The sequence below is a fragment of the Amia ocellicauda genome, chromosome 5, assembly GCF_036373705.1.
Source record: "Amia ocellicauda isolate fAmiCal2 chromosome 5, fAmiCal2.hap1, whole genome shotgun sequence".
In the NCBI taxonomy this organism is placed as follows: domain Eukaryota; kingdom Metazoa; phylum Chordata; class Actinopteri; order Amiiformes; family Amiidae; genus Amia; species Amia ocellicauda.
The window spans coordinates 20,163,901-20,186,967 of NC_089854.1; the positions used below are offsets into that span (position 1 = coordinate 20,163,901).

A 23,067-nucleotide genomic window follows, 5' to 3' on the forward strand; every position below is an offset into this window, starting at 1 on the left:
GTGTGAGCTGTATAATTGTGTTACTGATGGATGGACAATTATTATGAGCTGTATCTCAATTAGCTTTTAATTGTAATTTCAAATCATCATCATGACACCAAACATTTCTTCAGTTACTGTTAATACTAAAAGTCATTAGTGTTTATTTTTCTAATTAGTTGAAGCGCAATCTGTGCATTTTTTTAATTGTGAATTCAGTTCCTGTAACTAGATCTGGGGCATCCGGGCTGGGCAGTCGAGTCACAATGGAAACACACAGGTCAGGAAGCGCTTGATTATATAGCACTGCTCAACACGGCACTGTCTGGGGGAAGTTTAGTCTGCCCCGGAGCTGTGGGAGGGGAGATTACATAATGATAGTCCAATAATATTGTGGCCAACAAGCTAGTTAGCTGTAGGAGTTTGCACAGTGTATTCCTTTTATTATTTTTATTATTTTATGACTAATAAAATGTCAGTTCACCAGTAGCCACAGGTCGCAGTGTCCAATTCTGCAATTTTCTCTCAGTCATCTGTGTATATCACAGTGCTGAGCCGCCCTGTTCCCCGAGGCGCTGCAGTCCAGTGCAGCTTGCTGCAGTACAGTCCAGTACTACAGTCCAGTCCAGTGCAGTATACAGGGTCTTTTAGTTTTGGTTCCTTCTGAATGTCCAGTAACTGAAAATGTTTTCCAGGAAAATAATGGATCTCAAGTCACATTGGATAACAAAGTGTTTTATTAGGCAGGACATCAACACAATGCATTCAGCTATCATTATTATTATTATTATTATTATTATTATTATTATTATTATTATTATTATTATAATACAGTAAATTACAGAGAAGTCATGCATAGCAAACATCATAGCAGGATGTCCGGGCACTGTTGGGCAGCTTAAGCAACATTGAAACCAGCAACCAGACCAAACTAAGACAAGGATGCGTCCAGTTATTACAGGAGAGATGAGGTAACAGGCATGTCACTAGGGACAGACTCCAGGGGACAGACGCCTGACGTCCTGCATCAATGAGGGACAGGGAGATGGGAGCCAGGACACAGTGTAGCACTGGTGTATACAGGCTGGCAATTAGATATCACATGATATCTCAAAGTTTCCCTGAGAAACATTAATACCAGTGGGACAGATATGGACACATATTTACAGCCCTCTTTCATAATAATAAACAAAGACAAAATCACCCAAAGGTACATTTTTTAAATAAATATTGTTTTACATTTTGTCAGCTCTTAGTAAAGCACAGTAAGAGATTTATGGTCGGAAGACGGACTCGCCCCCCCTGTCAGTGATGATTGCTCTGTGATCTGGGGGCACGGGCTTCAGCGCAGCAGGTCCTGCTCCACCCACACGATCTTGCTTTGCTCCTCCAGCACGGTGCTGCGCAGCTGGGCCAGTAGGGCAGCGCTGTCCCCCCAGGTCTCAGGCACCACGGTGCTGTACAGGCAGGGCAGCCGGTCCAGCTTCGGCTCCTCAATGCGCGAGCATTCAAGCAGCTCGTCCTCCGTCGAGCCCTGCCGCTGCAGCTTGTTTCTGTGCCACCAGACACGCAGGACAGACATGTAGATGTGCAGACACGCAGGAGAAATAGGTAGACATGCAGACATGCAGGACAGACGCACACAGCAGCACACAGATGCAACAGACACAAAGACACACAGATAGACACAGAGGGAGATGCAAAAACAGAAAGAGAGGGTTAGTAGGAGACAGTCACCCTGCAGTCTCTAGCTGGCTGCCAGGGGGTGGCGCTGTGGGCCAAGCCTTACCGGAGCTTGCGGATGCTCCTGTCAGACAGCACGGTGAAAATGACGATGGGGTAGATCTCTTTGCTGTGCAGCCGGCGCACACTGTCCACACCAAGTGGGAGGACACAGTGATGGCCCTGAGAGTGAGGAGAGACAAGTGTGTCAGTGCATCAGTGACAATACTAGTGCCTTGGTGTCAGTGTGTGAGTGTGTCACTGTCAGTGTGTGAGTGTCAGTACCTGTGCCATGACCGTCTCCACAGCCTGCTGAGTGAAGCAGCGTTGGGGGCTGAGGTCACACTCCTCTAGTACCTCCCCCCTCTGTAGTCGCAGTGCATATTCACTGTCACTCAACACCTCTGCACACGGAGCAAAGGGGAGTGAGAGAGAGAGAGAGAAATGACCATTTCCTAAATGTCGTTGCTATTTTATTTTATTAATAAAATCAATACCTCCATCTCACAATTCCCACAAATGACAGAGACAGAAAAACTCAGGCATAGTGGGGCAAGGACACACAGCCCCACTGGTTGCCCAATATGTGTCCAACTGTCACAGCCTGAGGGACAGTGGGTATACACCATGCTAGAGAGAGGGAGGGAGGAGAGGGTGGATGGAAAGAACCTGTTCTGTTTGTATTTGGGTTGTGTGAGGGTTAATTTAATTTAATTGCATTGAGAGGGAGAGAGAGAGATAGAGAGAGAGAAAGAGTTTTATTTCCTAAATGTCTTTGTGCTGAATATTATGTTCCCCACCGCACTGTTCTTGACCATTAGATCTGTATGACAGTGCTTTGGCATCAATGCAGTAATTCAGTCAAGCCAATAAAGCTCCTTTGAATTTATTATTTTCTTTTTATTTCTCGGCAGACACTGCTGCACCTGGGCGGCCCACCAGGGGGCTCCCTTACCTGGTACACACTTCTGGAAGCCCTGCAGCTCCGCCAGCCGGTTGTTCATCAGTCGGCCGAAGACTGTGGGCAGCAGGAGGACTGGCCGGGGGGCGGGGGGGCGGTGTGGGTTCACCAGGGTGTAGGGCATCAGGGTGATGTTCCCGGACACAGCACTGCCCCCTGCAGGAGAGGAGCACACACATCACTACAGACACCCACCTGCACACCCCCCCACACTACTGCAGTGTCTCAGACAATTATCCTGGTGGGTCATGACACATTGAACATTTTCACTTATTTATTCTGTAAGTAGATGTTCACTCTTCAGTGAAGTGGCGGGGGGGGGGGGGGGGGTAATCGGCCTGTAACAGTAATCAGTAGCCCTCTCCCAGTGGAATTCATTTTATTGTCGATGGCCTGTAAAGCAAGTTTGTCTGTATGTATGTACTGCTTGCGTGTGCGTTTGTGTATATGTGTGTTCTGTGTATACTGTGTATGTGCGTGTGTGTACTGTGTGTATGTGTGCGTGCATGTACTGTGTGTATGTGTGTGTATGTGTGCATGTGTAGAGTGTGTTTGTTGTGCGTATGTGTGCATGCGTATACTGTGTGCATGTGTATGCGTGTGTGCATGTACTGTGTGTATGTGTGTGCATGACCTTACCTGGGTCGTGGCTGGTCTGGGGGTTGTCGGTGGTGCTGGAGTCACTGCAGGTCCACAGGGGGCTGTGCAACTGCTGACTGGTGCTGATGATTCGAACAGCCTTCTGCTTCCCTGGAGTCGGAGACCTGTCCACCTGGGACAGGGAGAGGGGTGTGTGTGTTTTCATGTATCGTTGTGTCTGTGTCCATGTGTCCATCAGTGTGTCAGTTTGTCTGTCAGAGTGTCTGTGTCAGTGTGTCCATCAGTGTGTCAGTTTGTCTGTCAGAGTGTCTGTGTCAGTGTGTCCATCAGTGTGTCAGTTGTTCTGTGTCAGTGTGTCCATGTGTCCAACAGTTGTTACCCGTCTGCAGGGTAGGTGCTGGAAGGCCATGTCCTCAATTGCGCGAATCAGCATGCGCTGGGCTCTGTGGAGAGAACAGGACTAACTGAACACAGGGCACCAAGCACAGAGCACTGAGCACAGGGCATTAAACATACTGGCCCGAGCAGAGGGAGCAGGAAATAATGGATCTAATATCACCCCCCTCCCCTGTTACCTGTAGTAGTTGGGCAGTGTGCCCGACTCCAGGTCCTTGAGCTGGTAGTGGTGGGTGCGGCAGGCACGCCAGGTCCCGTCGGAGCCGTAGCGCGTGTCCATCACGTGTACAACGTCATCGCAGCGCACGGCCAGCCGCCCCCCCCTGCCACCGTCCCCCGGGAGCGACACGTTCACACGCACGTAGAAGGAGTCGCCAGAGGTCAACTCCCCACTGCGCAGCCCGCTCAGCAGCTTCTCATAGCCTGAGCGAGAGGGAGGAGGAGAGGAGAGAGAGAGAGAGAGAGAGATGTGACAGTCAGTCCCTTTCACAGACTGCATACATGTATGGCAGGAGCTCTGCAACCCACTCCAGTTTAAGGACACAATCGACACACACACAGCCAAGTGACAGAGCACAGCTCCACCCACATGAGAGCAGCTGGCATATCAGTGGTCCACAGCTGAAGCACCCCCCCCTCGCCCCGCCTCACCATCCTGATTGGACCGCAGGGAGAGGCAGCAGAAGCCACGGACCTGCTGCAGGGCCCACAGCGCCTCCTCCAGGGTGGCCTCCTCCAGCACGGCTCGGAAAGACTGGTGCTCCCTCTCGCACTGCACCTGAGGGGAGGATAGGAGGAGAGGCCACTCAGTCTCTCTGTGCTCCTACAGTTCTGTGCAGCTATGTCCTTGTGTTAGTGTGACACGGTGTCTGTGGGTTGCAGTGTTGTGGTATTGTAGTGTAGTGGTATTGTAGTGTTGCGGTGCTGTAGTGCTTTAGTGTTGCTGTGTTGTGGTGCTGTAGTGTTGTGGTGCTGTAGTGTTGTGGTGCTGTAGTGTTGCCATGCTGTAGTGTTCCTGTGTTTTACAGTTGTGCAGGCCGTGCCCCTCACCTCCAGGATCTGTGCCCCTGGGCTGATACCCACGCTCTGGGCAGCCGACCCCTCGGTGACACAGTGCACGAACACGCCTGTGTTGTTCCCCCCCAGCACCTGTAGCTGGCTCAGCAGCGCCTCCCCCTGGAAGGAGATGGTCATCACACGGCTGCCATTGCGCCGGGCCCTTGGGCGAGAGCGGACCAGAAACACACTGCCCACACACGCACACAAAGAGAGAAAAGCATGTTAAATTATATAATAAGTAATATAGTTTGAGTTTAACAAGTGTGTGTATGTACAGGTGATTCATGGGGACTTTTTTTAGGTTACAAACTGGTAATTACAAGGTTATTATACTATAAAAGTGACTTGTGGGGACGTTGTCCAGAGTCCACATGAGTGAAATCGCTTAAAAAAACGTACTAAATTATGTTTTATTGAAAATGTAAAAATTCAGAAAGTTAGGTTAGGTTTAGGGGTAGGGTTAGAGTTAGGGGATAGAATCTATAGTTTGTACAGTATAAAAATCATTATGTCTATGGAGAGTCCCCATAATGATAGCAAAACAAACGTGTGTGTGTGTGTGTGTTACACAGCCAAAGCAGACATCTCACCCGTTGCTAGGGCTGCAGTCGGGGGGCGGCAGGGGTGGCTGGGGTGCGCTCAGCTCTGGCTCTGTAACACAAGGCAGGGTCGGATGGACACGGGTTGGCCAGTGATTGGCGCTACATCACTTCACTGCTGTAACAGGCTTCTCTGATGTCTTTGTTTCTCAGGTACCTTCTAACACAAAGACGAAGTCCCCGTCCCCGTCCAGCGGTGATGGCAGGGGGTCCCAGATCCCCAGCTTGGAGTCTGAGCGCTCGGTGCTTCTCTGGAGGTCCTCCTCTCTGCGGCGCAGCGACACCATACTGGGCGGCTCAGCGCAATTAGACCGGAAACTGTTGCACGTCTCAGCCCCCTCCTGCAACACACACACACAAACACACACACACACACACACACACACACACACACACACACACAGACACATATAAATACAACAGACACAGACAGACAGACAGACAGACAGACAGAGAAAGGTGAGCATACAGGTAGGCATGGAGACAGACAGACAGACAGACAGACAGACAGACAGACGCACCTCCTGGCTGTGGGAGCGCAGTGTGTCGGGACAGATCGCTGCCATCCTGCAGAGGCGTGGGCGGTGGGGCTGGGCTCCAGACGGAAGCTCGATTGAGGGCAGGGCCGTGCTGCAGGATGCCCTGCACTGAATGAGATTGTATTTTAGTGCATTTTATATAGCGTCTTTTGAGGCCATGCAACACCTCTTTAAGAGTGCTACACAGGGCCCTACAGAGAGGCTTCCAGTTACACTCCTCCCCTCCCCTCTCCCTCCCCTTCTCCCCCATGATGCACCTCAGCTCCAGTCCAGTCCCTCTCCTCCTCTCGGTCCATGCTGTTCTTGGCCACATGTGTGCGCAGACTGAACAACTTGTCCTGCAGTTCCACCAGCTGCAGCCGGAGGGCATCCTTCTCTGACAGGCTCTTGGCGATCTGGGTCTGAGCCTCATCCCGGGACAGGTAGGCCTGGGCACAGGACATAGACACGGTCAGCACAGGCAGACGGGTACAGCATAGCCAGACAGGTACACAGAGAGACAGACAGACAGATAGATAGATAGATAGATAAATAGATAGAGGTGTACGCCAAGGCTCCGTCCTGGGTCCCCTCCTGTTCTCTCTCTACACTCACTCCCTGGGCCCCCTCATCGCATCCCATGGTTTCTATGCAGATGATGCCCAGATCTTCCTGTCCTTTCCCTCTTCTGACCTTCTCATCCCCTCTCGCATCTCTTCCTGTTTATCTGCCATCTCCGCATGGATGCACTCATACCACTTCAAGCTAAAACTCTCCAAATCTGATCTCCTCTCTTCCCCCTCTTCCTCACCTTCTGCTGATCTCTCAATCCCCTTGGAATCTACGACACTCTCTTCCTCTTCTTAAAACTAAGAACCTAGAAGTCACCCTTGATCCTGCGCTCTCCTACACCCAGCACATCACCACGCTGACATGCACCTGCAGATTCTTCCTGAGCAACATATGCAGAATCCGTCCCTTCCTCACCGACTACTCGACTCAGCTGCTCGTCCAGTCACTGGTCCTCTTCCACCTGTACTACTGCAACTCCATCCTGGCCGGCCTGCCTGCAACTACTACCCACCCACTCCAGCTCATCCAGAACTCTGCGCCTCGTCTGGTATTCTCTCTGCCCCGATTCACACACGCTACTCCACTGCTCCGCTCCCTCCACTGGCTCCCAATAACGGCACGCGTTCAGTTCAAGACACTAACCCTCACCTACCGCTGTCTCGACCACACTGCACCGAGTTACCTGCAGACCCTCGTCTCCCCAAACATCCCCTTCAGACCGCTGCGGTCTTCCGGTGCCAGAAGACTAACTCTGCCTCCTCTCCACTCTCCTTCTTCCAGAGCCGCTCCTTCTCATCCCTGGCCCCTAAATGGTGGAACGACCTGCCCACCGAAGTTAAAACTGCAGAGTCCTTGACCTCCTTCCGGTGCTTACTCAAGACACATCTTTTCAGACAGTACTTGTAATTTAGTCATTTACTCTCCTGTAAGATAGCACTTTACAACGTTTATCATACTACTTGCCTTGCATTACTAGTACTCGTATTGTTTAATTTGATCTCTCCTATGCTCCCTTCCCCTGGCCCTTGATTGTGACCTAACATCTTGTCAGTACTCTGTACTCGTTGCTTTTACAGTCCAGGATGTAGACCTCATATATTGTGTAAATTGGAATTTGTAAAATGTATTATGCTTTGAATTGCACTGTATTATGTGAATTGGAATTTGTAATATGTTATGCCTTGTACTGCACTGTTTTTGCACTCTGTATTGTCCTTATATTTTGTAAGTCGCCCTGGATAAGGGCATCTGCTAATAAATACATAATAATAATAATAGATGGCAGGAGTGCCCTGCCCACACCTGGTCTCTCTCGTTCTGCAGCTCGCGCAGCTGGCCCTGCATCACCGTGGTCTTCTGCTGGTACATTTCACAGTCCAGAGACAGTTTCTCCACCTGCAGGGCCAGAGACTCCTTCTCCTCCAGGAGCTGAGAGTCAGCAGGGACAGAGACAGACAGGCAGAGAGACAAAGGGAGAGTGAGTCAGTGGGACAGTGACACAGTAAGTCAGTGGGGCAGGGAAGAGAACAAGACAGAGGGAGGCCAGAGAGAGGGGGACAGGGGGACAATGGGACCTGGACACAGAGGGAGAGGCAAACAGAGAGACAGAGGGACCACGAGACAGAGGGACAGGTAAACAAAGTGGCAGGTGGGAGACTCTACCTCTTCTCTCTCGCTAACCAGTCTCTCACACTCCTCCTGAAGGCTGCTGATCTGATCCACCAGCTCTCCCCGGCTATCCAGGGCCTCTTCCAGGTCTCGCTCCAGGATATCCTCCCGGGCCTGAGAGACAGGGGACAGGGACAGGGACGGGGAGAGAGAGATGGTCTTAAAACTGTGATTCAATGCCTAATATCCCAAGTACAGCCTGTTTGTTTTATGCTGTGTGTGGTGTGTGCAGCATGTATGTGTGTGCAGTATGCAAATTGTGCAGTGGATGTAGTGTGCAGTGTGTGCTGTAGAGACAGTGCGCAGTGTGTCAGTCTCACCGGACTGAATGTCTCAGCCTGCAGCAGTTTGCGGCGCAGGGTGATGATCTCTTCGCGGAGCTGGCGGGTGTCCACAGAGTTCTGCACCCTGAGCGAGTGCCTCTTCTCGAAGTCTGTCTCCGTGTGCGCCTTCCGCAGCTCGAACTGCAGCCGGTACAGCTGTGTGTTGGGGGCACAGACACAAGGTCTGGTCACCACAGAGATGGTATGCTCACGAATGGAGGGCAGGGCTTTAACCTGACTGAGCTTGAAACACTGACTGACTGACACACTGATTGACACAGTGACTGATACACTGATTGATACACTGATTGACTGACTGACTGACACACTGACTGGCACAGTGACTGACTGACTGACTGACTGCCCGCCCTCCTCTCTTGCTCACCTCCAGCTGCAGATCCCGGCAGCGTGCCGACACCACAGCGCTCTCCTCCAGGGCAGCGCTGTAGCGTGTGTGCAGATCCATCTTCTCGTCCTTCAGCTGCAGCAGGCTCTGGTGCATTGAGGCAAACTCCCGGCGCAGTCGGGCATGCTCCGCCTCCAGGCCCCGCTGTGCCTCGCTCCGGCGCTGCGCCTGTGCCAGCTCCCCCTCCAGCTTCGAGCAGCGTGCCTCCAGTGCCCCTGCCTCCGCCCGCGCCGCGCACATCTGCTCCTGCATGCCGGTGATGGCACGCACCAGGTACTCTGTCAGCTCGGAGGTCTTCATCAGGCCTGCACAGCGCCACAGGGGACAGTCACACTCAGAGTATCACCCACCTCAATGCCGTATGGAATGGTAGTGCACCCTGCCTCTCTTCTGAACCACCGCTCTGTCTCACATTTCTATCTCCCCACTCACTCCTTGATCCTCTGCAATCCAGCTTCCGCACGGCTCAGTGACACCGCCCTCCCAGTGCTCGCCAGTGCTGCTTCCCTCTCCTCTGTCTTGACCTTCCTTGATCCCTCACTCCATACTCCTCTCCTCCCTTGCCAAGCTAGGAACCTCTAGCCTGGTTCTCCTCCTACCTCCCCAGTCCCACCTATCAAGCGACATCTTCTTCCACCTAGCAACCTCCCCTCACAGGTGTGCCCCAAGGCTCCGTCCTGGGCCCCTTCCTGTTCTCTCTCTGGTCCCCCTAATCGTATGGGTTCCTACCACTTCTGTGCAGATGATGCCCAGATCTTGCGGTCTTCTCTCTCTCCTGACCCTCTCCTCCCCTCTCACATCACATCTTGTTCTCTCCTCCTGGATGCACTCACATCATCTCACCCTTGACCTTCCCCAATCTGATCTTCCACACTCTCCCCCTCTCTGTGCTACTCCCGGTTGTCCCCCCTCTGCTCGGACACGCAGTTGCCAATTCTGAAATGGACAGGTGAATAGTAACAGCCCTGCTGCACGGCGCTCACCGCTGAAGCCGGTGTTGTGAGAGCTGGGCGTCAGGCCGGTCACCTGGCTGTACAGTTTGGGGTAGTGGATCATCAGGCTGTCCAGAAAGGCCATGGCTCCGTCTCGGCCTCGGGTCCGCAGAAGGTCCAGCATGCGGCCTGAGACACACACACAGACACACATGCACACAGACAAAGAAAGACGCACAAAAGCACATCAATATGCTGCACTGCCACCCCAATCCACATCACCCCCCTTCCTTTCCCTAATCCTCTCTCCAATCTTTTCCCTCTCCCTCTCTCACTGGTCTTCATGCAGCGGTGGGTGAGCTGCAGGCTGTGCAGGATCTCGTCCTCGTCCAGCTCGTCCAGCATCCTGGCCTGGCGCAGGAAGGGGATGAGCAGGCAGGGCTGCACCCCCAAGGACAGGGGGTGTCGGTGGTCCTCGATGAGGCCCCACAGTTCATCCTCGTCCAGCTCCTGCAGCTCTGTACTCTTGCTCACGCTGCCCGACATGCTGGCGCTGCCTGTTGTGGTATACCTGTACAACAGAGATTTACAGATCTGAAAAGTATTCAGTTATTTTACATGTAGGTAAACACATCTAGTGTGTGGTGAAGAGACATGGTTGTATGGTTCTCAGGTGCTTTATTGACATGACAAACAAATTTGTATTGTCAAAACAATTGGACATATATTTCTTCAGGACACTGTGTTTTAAAGAATTTTGTAAAAATCCAAATAACTTTACAGATCTTTATTGTAAAGGGTTTAAACATGCTTGTTCAATGAACTATAAACAATTAATGAACATACACCTGTGGAACGGTCATTAAGACACTAACAGCTTACAGACGGTAGGCAATTAAAGTCACAGTTATAAAAACTTTAGAGACCTTTCCACTGACTCTGAAAAACACCAAAAGAAAGATGCCCAGGGTCCCTGCTCATCTGCGTGAATGTGCCTTAGGCATGCTGCAAGGAGGCATGAGGACTGCAGATGTGGCCAGGGCAATAAATTGCAATGTCCGTACTGTGAGACGCCTAAGACAGCGCTACAGGGAGACAGGAAGGACAGTGGCAGACCACGTGTAAAAACACCTGCACAGAATCGGTACATACGAATATCACACCTGCGGGACAGGTACAGGATGGCAACAACAACCACCCGAGTTACACCAGGAATGCACAATGCCTCCATCAGTGCTCAGACTGTGCGCAATAGGCTGAGAGAGGCTGGACTGAGGGCTTGTAGGCCTGTTGTAAGGCAGGTCCTTACCAGACATCACCGGCAACACCACCACCTATGGGCACAAACCCACCTTCTCTGGACGTGATTTCCTGCAAGACAGGAATGCCAGTGTTCTGCCATGTCCAGCAAAGAGCCCAGATCTCAATCCCATTGAGCACGTCTGGGACCTGTTGGATTGGAGGGTGAGCGCTAGGGCTATTCCCCCCAGAAATGTCTGGGAACTTGCAAGTGCCTTGGTGGAAGAGTGGGGTAACATCTCACAGCAAGAACTGGCAAATCTGGTGCAGTCCATGAGGAGATGCGCTGCAGTACTTAATGCAGCTGGTGGCCACACCAGATACTGACTGTTACTTTTGATTTCGACCCCCCCTTTGTTCAGGGACACGTTATTTCATTTCTGTTAGTCACGTCTGTGAAACCTGTTCAGTTTGTCTTAGTTGTTGAATCTTTTTATGTTCATACAAATATTTACATGTTAAGTTTGCTGAAAATAAAAGCAGTTGAAAGTGAGAGGACGTTTCATTTCTTGCCGAGTATATATAGAAAATAAAATAATAAAAAAATATGAATGATCTTTTATCGGGTTCATCATAATCAAATGGTGAATCCAGGCTGAGAGGAGAAGGGAGAGAACAGGAGGTAGGCGACACACAGACAAACAGGTTTGACGGGAAAATCCAGAAATCGTAGTCAAAGGGTAACGAGGGGCCAATTGATCAGGCAAACTGGGCTACAGGGGAAAATCCGAAATCAGTAACGAGAAAACAAAGCAAGGTCAGGAACACGGTACAAATATAAACGATGTAAGGCTCAGAAATGCAGTGAAGAAACTGGCAAGACTTCACGGAGAGTTCTGGGAGAAATGGGATTATGAAGAGGAGTTAATTAAGAGATAAACAAGGAGCAGGTGAGATAATTGAAGCAATTATGAGGGGAATCAGGGGAAGATTGATTGAAAAACTGGAGTACAGGAGACATCTAGTGGTGAAGATCAAACTGCAGGCCTGACAGTACCCCCTCCTGAGAATCGACCTGATGGCGAAGAGGAGCGAGAAGGGACCGGACAGCATAAGCGGGGCCATCGTCCAGATGCAGTGGAGGAGGAGGAGCAGGATAGGAAGAGACAGGAGGGTCGAGTGGAGAATCTGAGTCAGGAGCAGCGGGCTTCAACAATGACACATGAAATGTGGGAGCAATCCGGTATATGCGAGGTAGGTCAAGACCATAGCAAATGGGATTGATCTGGTGCAGAATTTTAAAAGGACCAATGAACCTGGGACTGAGTTTCCTAGAGGGGAGTCTAAGTTTGATATCCCTTGTCAATAGCCACACCATCTGGCCGGGCTGGTATTGTGGGGCAGGTCGCCGATGATGGTCCGCTTGCTGCTTTTGGCGTTTTATTGCCCATTGGAGGCGCGTATGTGCTGATTGCCAAACTGCAGCACTACGACAAAACCAATCGTCAACTGAGTGGATATCCGTGGCATTCACCGAACAGGGGAACAGGGATGGTTGATAACCCAGCACACACTGAAAGGGGGAAAGTCCTGTAGAAGTGTTAATGAAAGAATTCTGCGCATATTCTGCCCATGGTAAGTACCTACTCCAGTCCTTTTGATTGTCACTGCAGTATGTCCGCAGGTACCGTCCGATCTCTTGATTAAGCCATTCTGTTTGTCCATTGGATTGCGAGTGGTAACCTGAAGAGAGATTGATAGAAGACTGGCAGGAAGTTGATGAGAAGATTTGGCTTGGGCACATGTAGAACAGACTGAAACAAAACGTGTAATGTCCTTATTCATGGCAGGCCACCAGAATTTCTGTCGGATCAATTATATGGTGCGGCGAATACCTGGGTGTCCCGAGGCAGGAGACGAATGAAACCAGTGAAGGAGTCTGGGCCGGACTGAGCTGGGGACGAAGGTAAGAGAGGGCAAGTAGAAGGAGCTGGTTCAGTAATCTGAGCTTGACTTATTTGATCCATGATGTCCCAAGTAATAGGAGCAACAATGCAGGCGGGTGGTAGAATGGGCTCATGACATATGGAGTGTGTATTTGAATCAATTTGTCGGGATAATGCATCCACTTTCGTGTTCTTTGAGCCGGGACGGTAGCTGATTGTAAAGTTAAACCGGGTAAAAAAACAGAGCCTGCCGAGGGATTAGGCATTTAGCAGCAAGGATGTATTCCAAGTTTCGATGGTCGGTAAGGACTAAAAAGGGATGTTGGGCTTCCTCTAGCCAATGCCTCCATTCTTCAAATGCCAGTTTGATGGCTAAAAGCTCACGATTACCGATGTCATAGTTGTGCTCTGCAGAGGAGAGTTTCCGAGAAAAGAAGGGCAGGGATGGGGCTTCGGAGGTGAACCATGTCTTTGGGAGAGTATATCCCCCACTCCATATTCTGATGCGTCTACTTCAACGATGAAGGGGAGCGTGGGATCTGGGTATTTCAGAATTGGTGCGGTGGTGAAAAGGTGCTTGAGGTGATTAAAGGCGTCTGTGGCTGAAGTAGTCAATGAGAGTTTGCGTGGAGATCCCCTGAGAAGAGAAGTCAAAGGAGAAGCGACTGAGCTAATGTTTCTAATGAAACACTGTGGCAGGGAGGGGGTTAATTGTCCCTCCCTGCCTGCTCATGGACTGCAGGTGGCTGGGGTGATTGATCAATTAAGGTCAATCAACCCCAGCCACCTGCTATATAAGGAGGCCTCAGCCTCCCATTATGGGGAGTTGGGGAGTTGGGGAGTTGGGGAGTTGGGGAGTTGGGGAGTTGGGGAGTTGGGGAGTTGGGGAGTTGGGGAGTTGGGGAGTTGGGGAGTTGGGGAGTTGGGGAGTTGGGGAGTTGGGGAGTTGGGGAGTTGGGGAGTTGGGGAGTTGGGGAGTTGGGGAGTTGGGGAGTTGGGGAGTTGCCTGCTCAGTCTGCTGTTTTGTTGGGGCTTTCTGTTTTGGTCTTTTTGGTGGCACGGTGAAGTCCTTTGACCAGCCCGTGTCTTTTTGGTTACCTGTTTTGTGGACCCTTTCTGTTGGCCCTCGTGCCTGTTTATTTTCTGTATTAAAGGTCTTGGTTTTTGTTTACCCATAGTCTGTCTCCAAGCCTCCATTACTAGCTACCCCGCCACAAACGCCTATAGAAATTAGCAAAGCCCAGGAAACGCTGTAATTCTTTAATGGTCTGTGGTTGGGGCCAGTCAGTAACAGCTCTCACTTTATTTTTATCCATGTGAATGCCTTCTGCATCGATTATGTAACCTAGGAATCCTATACTCTGGCGATGGAACTCACACTTCTCAGCCTTTACATACAATCTGTTTGCTAAGAGACACTGGAGAACCTGGCAGAGATGCGATATATGTTGCGAAAGGGTAGGTGAGTATATCAAGATGTCATCGATGTAGACTATGACAAAATGATTGAGAATGCGTCTCAGTACTTAATTTACAAATGCCTGAAAGACGGAGGGGGTGTTTAGCCAGTCCGAAGGGCATGACCAGGTATTTGTAATGCCCACTAGTTGTAACAAAAGCCGTCTTCCACTCATCGCCCTATCTGATCCGGATGACATTGTATGTGCTTCTTAGGTCCAGTTTTGTAAAGAACTGAGCTCCTCGCACTTGTTCCAGGGCTGCAGGCACAAGAGGAAGAGGGTAACAATATTTAATTGTTATAGAATTGAGACCTCTGTAATCTGTGTATGGTCGAAGTCCCCCATCTTTCTTAGCAACAAAAAATAAACTGGTGGCTGCTGGAGAGGTAGAAGGGCGAATTATTCCCAATTCCAAAGCCTCCTTTATGTAATCTTGCATAGCTTGCTCCTCGGGTATGGAGAGGGGATAGATTCGACCTCGAGGAGGAGAAGAGCCTGGGAGTAGATCTATCGCGCAATCCCATTGCCGATGAGGAGGCAATTGGGAAGAGTGGGTTTTACTGAACACTGCAGATATATCGCTGTATTCCGGAGTAACCTCGACCGGTGCCGACAGTAGAGGGCTCTCGACATGAGTTGCTTTGCAAAGAGAAGACAGACATCTAGAAAAACAACAGCGTCCCCAGGAGAGAATGTCACCCTCAGTCCAGGAGATAACCAGATTATGATGCATGAGAGGGTTACAGGGAGAGAGGGGAATGTCTATGCAGTTTACGGTTACCCGGTGAATGAAATTGCCCGCTGATCCCGAATCTATCAAAGCAGAAACAGTGACACATTTAGAACCTGACTGGATCTTGCCTTGGATAGTGCATTGTTTAGGGGTTACAAGGGAGCAGAGATCTGTACTTACAGGTGTTCGTATAGCGGTCACAGCGGCATCGGGGCGAACAGGGCAGGAGTCCAGAAAGTGACCTGACTGGCCGCAATATATGCAGAGACGCTGTTGGATTCTTCTTCTTCTTTCTTCTGGTTTCAGATGGGTTTTGCCAAGTTGCATCGGTTCTGCTTCTGTCACTGGATTAGCTAGGAAAACGGATCATGGATCGAGCATGGAGGTTCTGGAGCTGAGCATTTTCTTCTAGTTTTCATCAGATTGTCCAGGCAAACAGCCAGCTGGATAAGTTGCTCCAGGCCTAGAGCCTTGTCTCTACAGGTGAGTTCTGATTGCAGGTCGTGTTGCAGCCCCTGTCGAAAAACCGTAATCAGAGCGTGTTCATCCCATCCACTTGAAGCTGCCAAAGTACGGAATTTCAGGGCATACTCCGCTGCAGAAGTATTGTTCTGACGGAGTACCAGGAGCTGCTCACCGGCGTTTTTTCCCTCTGCTGGATGGTTAAAAACCTCCTTGAAGTGGGGTAAGAAGGCAGAAAGAGATCTAGTAATTTCTCCCTGCTGTGTCCAAGATTGCTGATGTCCACTGCAATGCCTTCCCTCTAAGGAGAGTGATCACAAACGCTATTTTGGATGCTTCTGTAGGAAAGGCAGTTGGTTGGTGAGTGAAATTGAGAGAACATTGTAAGAGAAACTCCTCACAGCGCACAGGAGAACCATCAAACTTCTCAGGAACAGCGAGACGGACAGGTGGGACAGCTGCGGGAACTTCCACCGGTGGGGTTTCTACGGTAGGTGGAATGACAGGAGTGGGACTTGGCTGCAGGAGTAACGTGAGATATTTCCTTCAACATCTCCTCATGTTTACCTAGTAAAATCCTCTGAGCTGCAACAGCAGTGGAGAAATCAGGGTTCCCCGCTGGATCCATTTCTTTGGCGAAGTCTTCTGTCGGGTGCGTCATAATCAAATGGTGAATCCAGGTGTGGGGCTGAGAGGAGAAGGGAGGGAACAGGAGGTAGGCGACACACAGGCAAACAGGTTTGACGGGAAAATCCAGAAATCATAGTCAAAGGGTAGCGAGAGGTCAATCGATCAGGCAAACTGGGCTACAGGGGAGAATCTGAAATCAGTAAAACAGTAATCAGTAAAACAAGAAAACAAAGCAAGGTCAGGAACATGGTACAAATATAAACGATGTAAGTCTCAGAAATGCAGTGAAGAAACTGACAAGACTTCACGGAGAGTTCTGGGAGAAATGGGATTATGAAGAGGAGTTAATGAAGAGATAAACAAGGAGCAGGTGAGATAATTGAAACAATTATGAGAGGAATCAGGGGAAGATTGATTGAAAAACTGGAGTACGGGAGACATCTAGTGGTGAAGAACAAACTGCAGGCCTGATATATTTACAGATTACTTTTGATTTGGTTTCAAACTAAGAAAGAGTAACAACTCACCAATGTGGGCAATTGAACACCAGGGCAGTAGTCAAATGAATGACAGACACAAGAACAAACACACACACACACACACATACATACTGTCACTGACACTGACACATATTGAAGAACTGCATTTCTTTCCCTGTGTGTCTGTGTAAACAAGGTCACTGTCTCACTGTCTCAATGTGCTATAGCTCAGCCCTGATACCTAGAAGAACAGGGTCTGATAATAACCAGTTTTCTCCAGCAATTTGGGCTTGATACATCATACAACCCCCCTTATATTAAACATTACGTATGCCTTAATTCTCCTCGGTTTGACTATATATGGGTTTTCCTAATGAGTTGTCAGGCAGAAACCGAACTGACACTCATCCCGGGACAGACATGTGGGTCTGTGATCTTTCTCTCCTGTCTGGTCTGCATAAAAGTGCCTGTAGTTTGTAACATCTCTAAGACTGTTCTTAAGATCGCCTCTTGAACCTCTTCCTTGCAGCTGCTTGTAATAAAAACCTTTTGATTGGAGGTACATCTCTCTCTGGATTTCTGCGTCTCTTCACACACATACATATTGTCACTGACACACACAAATATACACAAACACTGTCGCTGACACACACAAAACACTGATACACACACCCAGAAAATAATTGAAAATGCACCAGCTTGAACCCTGGGTGCAGGGCTGCACACACGCAATACAACGATGTCAGTCTGTCAGAATAAGATGAATAATTGTTCTTGAAGGAACTAAATCTTTGCAAGAGGCTTGGAAATATGTCAGGTATGCACACTTAACTCAAGAGCTATGCATACATTACACACGTCAATGAACCAGGTCCCTGAGTCTGGCGTGTTGTGGGACACTTTTAGCGGCAAAGTTGCCTTTTATAAGACCTGATCAGATTAGGAATTTAAGTTGCAGCACCAACAAGCAGAAATCGCTTCAGTGGCAGGTCGTTCTAACATTTAATCGTCAGATTAGTGATATCAACAATTGTTTTTGATATTAAAAATACAATTGCTGATATTATACCTTCATTTTTGATGTCTAGAAATGCATACCAATGTACCTCCGATATGAATTATTGATACTAATGATAGAATTGCTGATTCTAGTAACATAATGAGGTTTGAACTGATGGTTTTCATTCTGATGAGTAACTCGGGAAGAAATCAGCATGTAACAATAATAATAATAATAATAATAATAATAATAATAATAATAACAACGCATAGAATATGATCCAGCACAGACGTCAAATGTTCTTATATAGTTGCCCGGAATCACAGTCATTTAAGACGGGGTGTCTCCAGCGAGATTCCAGCTGCACAGGGCGGGGTGTGTTTCAGACTCCAATGGCACTATTCAGCTGTGTGTCAGACTACAGTGTTTCTTCTCTTGTCTTTGTTGTCTTGCCTCCTGTCTCAAGCTGGCAGGCTGCCACTCTCAAGAGCTCTGGGACGCCAAGCACCGAAGGGCTGACCCATCTTCAACCCACTTCATCATTTCTGTCTTTCCTCATGTTATTAGACAGCCGCTCCAAGACAACAAAGTAACTCTTTGCAAGCAGGACGGCAAACGCAAAGAGAAGCAACAGCACAGCATGGGGAATGGCACACAGCAGGCAGGTGCGTGTCTCTGTGTCTCCAGTAATCAAAATGAATAGATACAAATTAAACAAATCAAATTAAACAATTGCATTGGTGTGTGCCCTTATGGAAGGAGCTCACTGGCGCCTTCCCCCATGAGACTGTGGCAGGCGACTGAATAGGGACCTGCTGATTTGGTCAAAGTGCATTTCCCTTCTTAGGAGTTTTTTGTGCCATGTGGGAGAATGCAAATCTCTCTCTCTCTCTCTTTCACTCTCTCACTCTTGGAATGAAAGGAATTTCTACACGGAAACAACAAAGTTATTATTATTTTTAGAGGAATATCCACCCACACCCTCACAGTAAATTCACCAGTGTTGAATAAACTACAACAGCGTTAAAATTAACTCTACAAAAGTGTTTATATAATCTACACTCACCAGAGTAAAATTAACACTTTCATCATAGTTGGCATTTTTACACTGCCTCAGAGTTAAAAGTTCTGCTCTCAGGGAGTTAAATAAGCAACTCTTATAAGTGTTTATTTTATTTTATTTAACACTGCACTACTCTCACCTCTGTTACTCCATTAAATTGTTAAACCCCTGTTTACTCTCCTTTTATCAATCAAACGATAACTAGCATTACCACAAGATTTGCTTCTATACACTCTGGATGATCAGAAATGTGTGCATGTGTATAATTGATACTGTGTATTAAAATCTAGCAGTCCTTTGTTAGAGAGAGAGCAAGAGAGAGAGACAGAGGCGCACTTCGCCCTGACCTGCTCCAAATACACACAGGTCAGAGATGCCTTCTTCCCCAGATTCGCCAGCAGAGTCCCCGACTTCCCCCAGCTCAGCACAGATACTCGGCTCAGAGTGGTGCTGGGGGAGCACAGAGACTGCGCTGTGATCACAGCAAAGTACATCACAGCCTGCCACACGGCCAGAGAACCACAACCATGTCTCCAAACCACTAACACAGCACATTAACCATTTAAAATATATGTAAATAACACAATATTTTATTTTTTATTTGTAAAGTTCTTAATGTTATTGTATACATTTTCAATGTACCCAATTGCTTTGGCAATACTTGTGTGAAAACATATCATGCCAATAAAGCTTGTTTTGAATTTGAGTGAGAGAGAAAATACCTATTGATTTACAATTTACTTTTCAGTAAATAAATACCCAGACCCAATCAGACACACATACAGGTCAGGCATATACAGGTAATGCTTACAAGCACCACCACAAACCAATAAATAGCCAAGCATTCTGGTTTGGGGTTGACTCAAAGACATGAGTTTAAGTTAGGGTAGAATAATCTGACAACACAAATATAAATACATTGGTGGGTAAAGATACATTTTACCCTCAAACAATAATTAATTACAATAATTAACATTTATACAATTATTAAGAAAAAAATAAAACCATAAAACAACAATTATTCAGGAAACTACCACAATGCATTGTGGGTATGGTAAATTATTTGGTTTTACACCAGTACAGTGTAAAATCAACACTCTTTAATTTGACACCCCGTATTAACACTGACTCTCAAGATGGTTTAACTCTCAAAGTGTCAACTGAATCTTTATAGTGTTGAAACAACACTGATTTTAACACTATATTATAAACACTGGGATTTCAACACTACAGATTTTGCTGTGCTCCAGGGCCAGGGCTGTCGATAATGAGGGCTCCAAGCCAACCAATCTGCTCTGAAACAAAAACACGAACCCATCTCTAGGTTGTGTGTGTGTGTGTGTGTGTGTGTGTGTGTTGGGGGGATGCTGCTTTAATCTGTATAAAACATGATTTGAAGTGCTCTGTGGCAATGTGTTAGCGAATGGCACTATAGTATCGAATTAATCGTGTCTCTGTTCAAGACCTTGAGGGCTAAACTTTAACTGCTGGTTACTGAATAACAGGGGGAGACAGTCAGAGCCCAGAGCCCTGACCCCGCAGTCCAGCACTGCCATTCCTCAGCTGTGAGGTCAGCTGCCACCAGTCTGGCACAGTACTGTCCAGGAGAACTGCAGGGGAACCCCAGGGAAACGGCTCCCTGCACAATAGCTCATTCACAAGACATGCTTTTGGAATAATAACAATAATAATCCTTTGTCACTGTGACCCAGTAGTGCTCAAAGAGGTTATTGAAAATGGGAGGATAGAACAATCCTTCATAATAATGCAGTCTCTCTCTTTGAAGTTGAAGATGGCAGAAAAAGAGAGAACGTCACTAATATTGCAGGAAGTTACATAAAAGAACATTTGTTTTGTTTGTTGCCACAAAAAACCCTGCAAAATGCACAGAAGCAAGCATGCTCTGTTCCCTGTCTCTGTCCAGTAGCTGTGTGGGAGCAGCTCCTAGGCGCTCAGCCCGGGAGAAACACGGTCTGCTCGGTCACACGGTCACACCGAGCCGGGCCGCCTGTGCAGCGTCTTCCCCGCAGACGCCAGGACAGCTGAGTACAGTATACAGATAGTGTCGATTCATTGGTCACTGTGACATATTATATTATTATTATTATTATTATTATTATTATTATTATTATTATTATTATGATTATGTAGTTCAACGTATATGCAACGGTTCAGTGCAACCGATAATAACGGATGAACTCAAGCGATCGGTTCAGCAGCACAGCCCCACGCGTCGCCGCATCTCCCTTCACTAACACCGCCAGACACGGAGGAAAGAGGTCTGCCGGTGCAAACGACAGCCCGGGGGTCCAGGTGGCGTTTCCACCTGCAGTGGACCCTGCATCCGTTATTATAACTATTGCCCGACAATACTGCCAGGATGGTGTAGCGCCCACTGGTCCGCCCGCCACTTCTCTCGTCTTTCACAAGCGGGAGAGCCGGTACATACGTTGAACTAAATAATAATAATAATAATAATAATAATAATAATAATAATAATAATAATAATAATAATAACAACATAGGGATGACCCAGCTTACCTGAGCTCTCCGACGGGTGAGCGAGGTGCAGCAGGTGAGTCCCGGGTCCTGGGCTGGAAGTGTGCGGCTCAGCTCGGTGGCAGTGCAGGTGAGGCGCAGGTGCGCTGGGCGGGACCAGGGGAGCCGAGAATGGGAACAGAGCACCAATAGGAAGCGAGCTGGAGCTCAGCCAGGGCCAGGAAACGGGACTTTTTTTCTTTCCATGTATTACTTGAATTCCTAGCAGACACCCTTATCTGACTTACAATTGTTACAGGATATGACATTATTTTTTATTTTTACCCATTGATACAGCTGGGAATTTACTGGAGCAATCTAGGTAAAGTATCGTGCTCAAGGGTACAACAGCAGCGCCCCAACTGCAGAGTACGATCCTGGATAACTGCTTCCAGATACATAATAATAAAACATAATAGACTACATACAAAATAATTTCCTCCCAGGCAAGGTGCAGTATTGTGATTAATTATTGATTAGGTGATGCCTGGACCAGGACAGTAGTCTACATTAAACATACAAGTTGTATTCGTCCTGTATATAGATTGCTATCAACAATTTAGTGTTGAACAGTTACAGTGGGGGAAAAAAGTATTTGATCCCCTGCTGATTTTGTACGTTTGCCCACTGACAAAGAAATGATCCGTCTATAATTTTAATGGTAGGTGTATTTTAACAGTGAGAGACAGAACAACAACAACAAAATCCAGAAAAACGCATTTCAAAAAAGTTATACATTGATTTGCATGTTAATGAGGGAAATAAGTATTTGACCCCTTCGACTTAGTACTTGGTGGCAAAACCCTTGTTGGCAATCACAGAGGTCAGACGTTTCTTGTAGTCGGCCACCAGGTTTGCACACATCTCAGGAGGGATTTTGTCCCACTCCTCTTTGCAGATCCTCTCCAAGTCATTAAGGTTTCGAGGCTGACGTTTGGCAACTCGAACCTTCAGCTCCCTCCACAGATTTTCTATGGGATTAAGGTCTGGAGACTGGCTAGGCCACTCCAGGACCTTAATGTGCTTCTTCTTGAGCCACTCCTTTGTTGCCTTGGCTGTGTGTTTTGGGTCATTGTCATGCTGGAATACCCATCCACGACCCATTTTCAATGCCCTGGCTGAGGGAAGGAGGTTCTCACCCAAGATTTGACGGTACATGGCCCCGTCCATCGTCCCTTTGATGCGGTGCAGTTGTCCTGTCCCCTTAGCAGAAAAACACCCCCAAAGCATAATGTTTCCACCTCCATGTTTGACGGTGGGGATGGTGTTCTTGGGGTCATTCCTCCTCCTCCAAACACATCTGAATCATTCAGATGTTCACTGGCTAACTTCAGACGGGCCTGTACATGTGCTTTCTTGAGCAGGGGGACCTTGCGGGCGCTGCAGGATTTCAGTCCTTCACGGCATAGTGTGTTACCAATTGTTTTCTTGGTGACTATGGTCCCAGCTGCCTTGAGATCATTAACAAGATCCTCCCGCGTAGTTCTGGGCTGATTCCTCACCGTTCTAATGATCATTGAAACTCCACGAGGTGAGATCTTGCATGGAGCCCCAGACCAAGGGAGACTGACAGTTATTTTGTGTTTCTTCCATTTGCGAATAATCGCACCAGCTGTTGTCACCTTCTCACCAAGCTGCTTGGCGATGGTCTTGTAGCCCATTCCAGCCTTGTGTAGGTCTACAATCTTGTCCCTGACATCCTTGGACAGCTCTTTGGTCTTGGCCATGGTGGAGAGTTTGGAATCTGATTGATTGATTGCTTCTGTGGACAGGTGTCTTTT

General features: G+C 48.3%; 1 protein-coding gene across 3 annotated transcripts; it reads right to left on the reverse strand.

Moving 5' to 3' along the window:
• Positions 1 to 698: 698 nt before the first annotated feature.
• Positions 699 to 21,366, reverse strand: card14 (caspase recruitment domain family, member 14). 3 transcript variants are annotated; one of them, XM_066704206.1, is made up of 22 exons: positions 21,290 to 21,357; positions 15,295 to 16,396; positions 12,623 to 13,558; positions 10,072 to 10,307; positions 9,788 to 9,925; positions 8,784 to 9,109; positions 8,396 to 8,554; positions 8,070 to 8,189; positions 7,710 to 7,835; positions 6,113 to 6,283; positions 5,838 to 5,963; positions 5,474 to 5,657; positions 5,308 to 5,368; positions 4,709 to 4,904; positions 4,310 to 4,436; positions 3,838 to 4,081; positions 3,642 to 3,705; positions 3,302 to 3,434; positions 2,657 to 2,818; positions 1,987 to 2,105; positions 1,769 to 1,884; positions 699 to 1,532 (listed from the first exon to the last, which is right to left on the reverse strand). In XM_066704206.1, exons 4-22 carry the CDS (start codon positions 10,280 to 10,282, stop codon positions 1,322 to 1,324), a joined length of 2,994 nt encoding a protein of 997 aa, XP_066560303.1. In that variant the 5' UTR covers positions 10,283 to 10,307; positions 12,623 to 13,558; positions 15,295 to 16,396; positions 21,290 to 21,357; the 3' UTR covers positions 699 to 1,321. The 3 variants fall into 3 exon arrangements, with proteins under 3 accessions (XP_066560303.1, XP_066560302.1, XP_066560304.1); XM_066704205.1 differs by lacking the exons at positions 12,623 to 13,558; positions 15,295 to 16,396 and having other exon boundaries at positions 21,290 to 21,366; XM_066704207.1 differs by lacking the exons at positions 15,295 to 16,396; positions 21,290 to 21,357 and having other exon boundaries at positions 12,623 to 13,559.
• Between the last annotated feature and the right edge of the window lie 1,701 nt (positions 21,367 to 23,067).